At 48.6% G+C, this 7,957-nt stretch overlaps 1 protein-coding gene across 3 annotated transcripts; it reads left to right on the forward strand.

Moving 5' to 3' along the window:
- Positions 1-1,118: 1,118 nt before the first annotated feature.
- On the forward strand, positions 1,119-5,824 carry LYSMD4 (LysM, putative peptidoglycan-binding, domain containing 4). 3 transcript variants are annotated; one of them, XM_012643718.1, is made up of 4 exons: positions 2,563-2,756; positions 3,013-3,068; positions 3,230-3,261; positions 4,849-5,824. In XM_012643718.1, the coding sequence occupies exons 1-4, from the start codon at positions 2,563-2,565 to the stop codon at positions 5,455-5,457; spliced, it is 891 nt and encodes a 296-aa protein (XP_012499172.1). In that variant the 3' UTR covers positions 5,458-5,824. The 3 variants fall into 3 exon arrangements, with proteins under 3 accessions (XP_012499170.1, XP_012499169.1, XP_012499172.1); XM_012643716.1 differs by lacking the exons at positions 3,013-3,068; positions 3,230-3,261 and adding an exon at positions 1,119-1,145 and having other exon boundaries at positions 2,472-2,756; XM_012643715.1 differs by lacking the exons at positions 3,013-3,068; positions 3,230-3,261 and adding an exon at positions 1,530-1,556 and having other exon boundaries at positions 2,472-2,756.
- Positions 5,825-7,957: the final 2,133 nt, after the last annotated feature.

Below are 7,957 nucleotides of genomic sequence, written 5' to 3' on the forward strand. Positions count from 1 at the left end.
GTAGGGGGGTGGACGGGCCTCAGTGAGAAAGTGGCTTATCTGAGGCCTCAGGGTTGATTTTTATTCTAAGTGGGATGGAAAGCCATAGAAAGGGTTTCTGAGATCTTGTTTTAATCTGTTTGTTTCTTGTTTCATGTGATTGCTAGTGGGCTGGAACTTCTCCCCCCTGTTGACCATTTGAATTCTTCCGTTAATTATCTGCTCATGTTCTCTACCCATTGATCTACAGAGGTTTTAGCATCTTTCTTACACATTTGGTGTCTCTCTCTCTCAATTAAGTATCTTAATCCTTTGTCGTGTTACATTTATTTTCCCCAGATTATCTGCTTTTTAATTTTGGATTCCCTTTTGAAGCAGAAGTTTTAAACCTTTGCACCTTAGTGTGTGAGAATTCTTCCATTTTTATTCAATTTTTTAATATCATTTAAAAATCATTTCTATCATATCACTTTTCAATCATTTTAAATATCAGTTTTACCATTTATCAAATGTCCATCACTGGATATTTGATAAATATTACTTACCTTTTTTTGGTCCGTGTCGTCGGGGGTCAATGTTTTACTAAAATTCGTGGATTTTTCCTGCTTATCGGGGCGGCGGGGCAGGGCAAACTCCCCCTCAGGCCCGGCCCTCAAAGGCTCGGACGCCAGACCCCGCAGAAAGACCCCCTCGCCCACGTGGGCCCAGCCAGAGGAGCCCTTTCCCCGCGGGAGGTCTCGGGGCCACCCACTCTACTGGGAATCCGTCCCCGAATACAGATCATTACACACACGCGGGGTCAAAGGCCTCTTCTACTGGTGAGAAAGCTGAGGCTCAGCAGAAAGCTGTGAACTTGGGGAAGGAGGAGTTAAAGTGCTTTACGGCCCGGGGCAGACGCGGGCGCAGGCCGGGCAGGCAGGAGGGCGGGGCGAGGGTCAAGTCCCGGAGCTGAGCCCCGCCCCACCTGAGGCCCCGCCCCCAGCCCCGCCCCGCCCCGGGCCCTGCTGGTCCCCTGCTGAACTCTCAGCACAGCTTGGCTCGTATCAGTGCCCGCCCAACGCTGATTTCATTGGCTGCCTCGCAGGCCCCACCCTGCGGCCTGCTGATTTTCGCAGCCAATTGGCAGGCGCGGCGGCGGTGGGTTGCGGCGGAGCCTGGAGGCTGAGGTACCGGGGCCTGGAGGAGGGAACCGCGGTCCTGGCTGGGGGCTCATGGCGGCACGGGGTCCTGGCCTCACTCCTCGGCTCGGGGGCAGGCCGCCACTCCCCGGTCTCCTAAGCGACCCTCCCGCAGCTGGAGGGGCCGTGACCGCGACTGTCGAGGGCTGGCCCCAGGTTGCAAGGGTTGGAGCTCAGAGGTCGGAGGTCGTGCCTTTGTGGAAGGTTGGAACTCCGCCCGTGTAAGCCTAGGGGCGGGCCTCTCCCCGTCTTTATGTCAGCTCCTGCTGAGGCACCCCCTGCTTTCACGGAAGGGGCTACGGGGGAAACCGGCCCGAGAGCGGCTGGAGCCCCTCGCAGGACCTGAGCTCGGACGCGAAAGCCGGGCCCCGATCTCGGGCTGCCGCCGAGGTCCAGCAGGTGATCCTCAGCCTCCCGAGGAGGCCCGGTCGCCTCCCTCCTCCTCCGGGTGGACCCAGCTCAGAGGTGTGGGTGTCGGGGCGGTGGCCCCCGAGGGCCTGGGCGGGGCGGGGTGGGGTTCGCGCTGGGGCCACGGGCTGTCACGAAATGGGCCGCTCCCCAGTGGTTGTCAATCCTCCTGTTGGAGATTTCATTTCTGGAATTTCATCCGGACAATTTGGAGAGGGGAAGAGTGTATTGTGGCTTTGGCACTTGGCTCAAGGTGAAAATAAAAACCAGACATGGGGATGTAATGACTGCAAAGTGACCTGTGAGGAAACGGGACGAATTTCTCAGTGTGACAGGCATTTTCCCCTGAACTTGCCCCACGTGCTATATAAGTCAAGCTGTGTCAAAATAAGAGCATTTTAGTCTCATAGTTCTTCTAAGTGTCCTTACTATTGACCTTCTTAGTGAGGATGCTTTGGAACACAAAGTATTCAGTAAGAATTTCTTGTACAAAGGTTCTGAGTTTAAATTTTTTGGTGCAAGGAAGCTGGGAACAGTCCTTACTTTTCATTGCAAGGATCCCAACCACTTCTGTACAACTCTGAGACCAAAAATAGAAATTGTGTCTTTACATAGGTGGATTTGGGAGAGAAACAGCTATAGATAAGGAGTGAGGGGAGAAGAAGGGGGGGGATTCTTTTGTTTTCTGCACAAACAGTATGCAACTAGAAAAAAAACAGTATTTATCTTCTTCCATTTTAGCCAACATGAGCACATTCTTTTTTGTACTGATGGTATTTGTTGAGTATTTGCCATCATTAGGGAAAGGAGTAATCTCTAACTAGAAGACACTTCTCTTTAATGAGGCCGTAAAAGGATAACTATGCCTTATATGTAATTAACTCTGGGGTTTGGTTTTCATTTAAGAAAATGAGGCAGAAGGAAGTGTTAACCAAGACCTTCCAAGGCCCAGCTGTTGTCTGCAGGACTCCGACCAGCCATGTTTACATGTTTAAGAATGGCAGTGGGGACTCGGGGGATTCCTCCGAGGAAGAGTCACACCGTGTGGTTCTGCGACCCCGGGGCAAGGAACTCCAGAAGAGCGGTGCTCACCACCCTCACCAGCCAGGAGCAGGCGACGTGGTGCTGCTGCAGCGGGAGCTGGCCCAGGAGGACAGCCTCAACAAGCTGGCTCTGCAGTATGGCTGCAAAGTAAGACACCCCTCTGGTGCTCTGCAGGGTGGGGCCCTTGCTGCCCTTCCTGACTCCCGCCAGGTGACCAGGAGAGGGAGCCCTGTTGTAGCAGCAGAGGACTCCCCCATTCAGCCAGAGACGGAAGGCAGCTAGAAGTACCTTTAGGTCTGAACCCTGGGCTCATGAAGAGGGATGCGTTCCCCTCCCTGCAGAGTACTTCTACTCTTCCTTGTTTCTCCACTAAAGTTCTGAAACCTTTTTCTTTTCTTTTGAGCACATTTTATTTTAGACCTACTGGGGCTGGAAATGCCAGGCAGATGAACCCAAGATTTCTTTGGCATGCTAGCTTTTCTTTCTCCTTTTATTTTTCTGAACTTTTCTCGGTGGTAGCTTATTTGACTAGTAAAGATTTACCTTCTCTTTTAGAAGTGCATGATCTGGCTTTTGTGTGCTGTGTATCTGTATAACCCTGTTTTTCTCTTTTAATTATGTTTTAGCATTCAGAGTGATTAACAATGGCAAAGTAAGTAGGAAAGTATTTCTAGAATTGCTGCATTTTCTCCTAGATTGAAACGATTTATTTCATTTTGCTAACACTATGCTACAAATTTCTATGGCCTTCTCTAAGACTATATAAGCTACTTAACAAAAAAAAAATCTTTTCCTCCTTAAAGTATCTATGTTTTATCTAACAAGGTCCAAATAGCTAAGCACATTGTGTGAGGTATTGCAGTCTTTCCCAGGGAAATAAACAAGTGGTCTCCAAGGACTCATAGTGGTCTTTAAATTATATTGACATTTATAGTTGACTCTTATAATCAGCCTCTTTAGGATGCCATATGGTTTATAGAACATTGGCTGAAAACAATCCTTCCCTACAAAGACCTGAATGGATGGAGTAGGCTTCATGGCATGGTGATGTCTAATAAATCCATAAAGAATTATATAATACCTCTCATGAGTGATCAGTGTTCCTATTTGAAGTAAATAAATTTGCTCTTAATTTATTAGGGACAAAGACAGAAAGATCTCAAGCATCTCATACATTAGTTTCAGGATGCAATACATTAAAAATGTCCCCTACCCCAATTCAATTAAATGATAAAAGCAGTTGCTAAACAGTTAAAATAGTGGAAATGATTGATTTGAATGAGGCTCTATTTAAAGGTTTATTGGCTGTATTTATTTTCTAGTGTAAGTGGACTTATGAGTTAAAACTTTAGAGTTCATCTCTGATGTTTTTGGAAGGTTTTCAAACATTAGCCTGAGAGAGGGTTTACCTTTTGACTTACATTTCCCCACTTCTTAAATCTTCATGTTTGATTAGAAGAGGAGTTTGTCATAAACTTTGTTACTTGATAAGACTCACAGCGGTGTTCATTTTTTCTGATTTTGGCACAGAAGATCTCAGTGCATAGCTTCCAACTTGAGCCTTGATTCCCTGTATGTTTCTAATGATAAAAAGTGTTGTGAAATCTTCAAAGTCAATTAACTGTAGATCCCTTTTATTTAAAAAATAAGTTTACATGTCCCGCAGTACTTCTGGGAAAGGAAATCCTGAGGGCACATCTCTCAAAACGTTATTACAGGTAAAGTAGCTTCTGAGTGTGTCTGTAGAGCTGGCTGAGGCTTTGCGTTTGGCACATGCTAACGTCTGGCCGCTACTTAGTTTGGTTCTGGTAGGAGAGGGAAGCCAGGCAGACGGGGGCACTGTTGCCTCAAAAGTTAAAGAAGTAGAAAGGGCTACAGTGTTCATTTTAGTGCCATGATCGTGTTTCACCTAAAAGCATTTTGTTGCAGTCACACTTTAAACAGTTAAAAGTAAATCCGTTTTCTAAAACTGATCTTAAATTGTTCAAACGTTTGAATCTATAGGGAAATTTGATTATTAAGCTACATATCAAGGCTGTGTGGAAGCCAAAAAACAAAGTTATTCAGCCTAAACTAATTCTGTGCGTAGGTGCAGTTTTCGAGTCTTCGTCAGATTCTTAAGTGAAGTAGGCTTGGATCATCACCCAGCAAGGTTAAGAGCCACTTTTAGATACTAGTTTCAAGGAGTTTCACATATTTCGGGAGCTTCACTTGATGTTTGTCTTCCCGGCTTTCCTAGGTTGCAGATATCAAGAAAGTCAACAACTTCATCAGAGAGCAGGACTTGTACGCTTTGAAATCTATTAAGATTCCAGTGAAAAACCACGGGATCCTAACAGAGACCCACAAAGAACTAAAACCCCTCCCGAGCCCATCTTCAGAGACCAAAGTGACCGTGGAACTGCCGGATCCAGACAGAGCAGCTGCAGGCCCTGACGCTGGACCCAGCCGACTGACAGATTTCTTTAAGGAAATTGACCAGAATATTGAGCGTGCGGTGCAGTCAGAAACCTTTCTGCGAGAAAGCTGCTGCGTAGAGACCTCCAATCAGCCACTGCTCCCAGCCCCTCCAAAGACACGGACCAATGGTGCAGACTGTGGAATTCAGTGGTGGAATGCTGTTTTTATCATGCTTCTAATTGGGGTTGTTTTGCCAGTCTTTTATTTAATTTATTTTAAAATGCAAGCTACTAGCGAGACCCTTAATAGCTTGAACACAACCAACATCCCCAATGGCTCAATGGCACTGGGTCCAGTTCCAGGGCAAGCCCCCAGATTAGTGGTTCCAGTGCCAACTGTCACCTCTTCAGACGGCCAGTTCAGTCCGACCACGCACGCGGGGGACTAAGCTGCTGTTTTTCAAGAATCAGCTGGCTGTAGCAGCTTGGCGCGATCGGCTGCCACGAGCCATACCCTAGGGCTGCTACATTTCATTTCCCGGGACGGAGGACGCCACCAGAGTGTTCTGGATCACACTGGCCCTGGAAAGCGGCCTCGCCTACTCCAAGGGCGCAGGATCCACAGCGCCAGCGCCCTCACACCCCTGCAACCAGAGGGTGCAGCGACAGAGCCACTTACACGTAACACGTGGCCGTTTCTTGAAGACATTTAGTGGACTGGCTGAGAGCGACTCCACGGCAGCGCTGTGTGGGCCCCCAAGCTGGACGTGCTTGGAGGGAGGGGAACGGCCTTGGCCACGGGACCTGCAGTGTGGGAGGCCCTAGGGTGGGCCCGAGTTACCTGGCTCTTGTGGTTTCCTATCCGCTATGGCGGGAGCGGGGGCGGGGAGGGGGGAAGGAAATGTTGTGCTGTGTGTCCCTGGTAACGGTGCTGCGGAATAGTCTTGGTGTGTCACCCTGTTTTAGGGTGACAAATTACAGTTGTAACAAGCCCTACTCCATATTTGCCTCATCAGCCTTTTTGAGGCAATGCCAGTTCTAGGATTGAAGAAGCCCCAAATCCAAACTGCTATACTGTTAAATAAACAGCATTTCTATTCCTCGTACTTCAGAGCTACGGGTACTTAGTGTGACACACAGCCGTGTCTTAAGCCGAACACCCGGGGCCACTGCCCACTGTGGCTACCTGCATGCTCCAGGCCAGCATTCTTGGAACGAGCTCCTGCTGGCCAGTGTCTGGAGAGAAGGGTGAGCGCCTGTCACCGAGGTCCTTGCATCTGAGGCCGAGCAGCGGTCAGGCTGGCACTGCTGAGAGCAGTGGCCCCTGTGTGCACCTGAAATACGGTGTTGTTCCTGCTGCTTCCCTGACTCCATTCTTGGGGACTCTAGAGCTAGAGCACAAGGCTGTGGCCTAGAGGTGACTCTTGCTGTGAAAGGCCATAAAAAGAGGGGTCTGGTACCGGAGGGAGGAAGGGGCCTGAGGTTTGCTGTCCCTTCCCCTGACAAAATGACAGCGGTGCTGCGGGTGGGGTAGGCCCATGGGACGGGCCGAGAGCCTACTGCTGCCTGGGAGTCAGTCTGCTGGGTCGCAGGGAGGGTTGGGGAGGGGCTGAGGCAGCTGGGCCTTCGGCCTTCGAGAAGTCTGGACAGGGAGGAAACACGCTGCCTGGATGCCCAGCTTCGGGACGGTTATGGCGTCTGACACGTCAGGCCTAGATGCCACGTAAGAGGAGGGGAGCGTGACCAAAGAGTGCCTGAGCCAGGCTCCCAGTTTCTTTCTCCTCTCAGTCGTGTGAAAAAACAATTTGCCGAGGGTTTAATTAGCACATTTAAATTATCTTCAGAATTAAATGTTTTCTTAGAGACCAAAATGATCTTCAGGATAAAAAGAACTTCTGAACCTTTGCTACAGGAAACATATTGATCATGCTTTTCCCGCCAAATGTTTGTGCTGAAAGCTATGCCACTGAGGGCCACAGGCTTCTCTAACCTCTGTCACCATAACTTAACCAGACAGGGTGCAGGGTCCCATGGGAAAATCACTTTGCCAGGCAAACTTTTCTCAAACGGAATAAAATCATTTCTTCTGTGAAGGAAAATCGATCCCCTGTTTTTGATTTGGGGATTGATAATTCAGAATTAAAGTGGTGGGACAATGTTGGAGAAGATGGAGAGGCCGTGCTGGGAGTGAGGCCTGTGCCTCCCGCCGGACCCAGACCCAGCAGCCCAGGGCCTGTGCTGTGCCCAGGGTCATGGAATGGTGGGATAGAAATGGCAGCCGGCACACTCAGGTTGATAGATCTACATACAAGTTTTAAGACTGTTTCATCAGGAATACGTAAGAAATACCATGAAGCTCATTTTCTACATGTTTTACTATATTTTAGGTGCCTTTGGGGAGTTAATGTTTTAAAGAAATAGATTTGTTTTAAAGAAATAGATCCGGACATTTTATTTGATAGACAATGGGAAGCTATTGAAAGTCTTTGAGGGCCCCGTGTGGTGGCTCACGCCTGTAATCCTAGCACTCTGGGAGGCCGAGGTGGGAGGATCGCTTGAGCTCAGGAGTTCAAGACCGGCCTGAGCAAGAGCAAGACCCTATCTCTACTAAAAATAGAAAAATTAGCTGGGTATAATGGCACGTGGTCCCAAGTACTCAGGAGGCTGGGGCAAGAGGATTGCTAGAGCCTAAGAGTTTGAGGTTGCAGGGAACTACGATGACGGCACTGCACTGTAGCCTGGGTAACAGAGCGAGACGCTGTCAGAGAAAAGAAAGGAGAGGAGAAGAGAGAGAAGAGAAAAAAGAAGAGGAGAAGAGAAGGAAAGAAAGAAAGTCTTTGAGTAGTAGAGAGTTGATGAGCACTGAATTTAAGTATAGTAATCTCACAGTTTGGAGAGGCTTGGTTGGAGGAATGGAGACCTTAAGAGGTGATTATCTCAATTTGTACC

The sequence above is a fragment of the Propithecus coquereli genome, unplaced genomic scaffold (assembly GCF_000956105.1).
Source record: "Propithecus coquereli isolate 6110/MARCELLA unplaced genomic scaffold, Pcoq_1.0 Scaffold20, whole genome shotgun sequence".
Classification (NCBI taxonomy): Eukaryota; Metazoa; Chordata; class Mammalia; order Primates; family Indriidae; genus Propithecus; species Propithecus coquereli.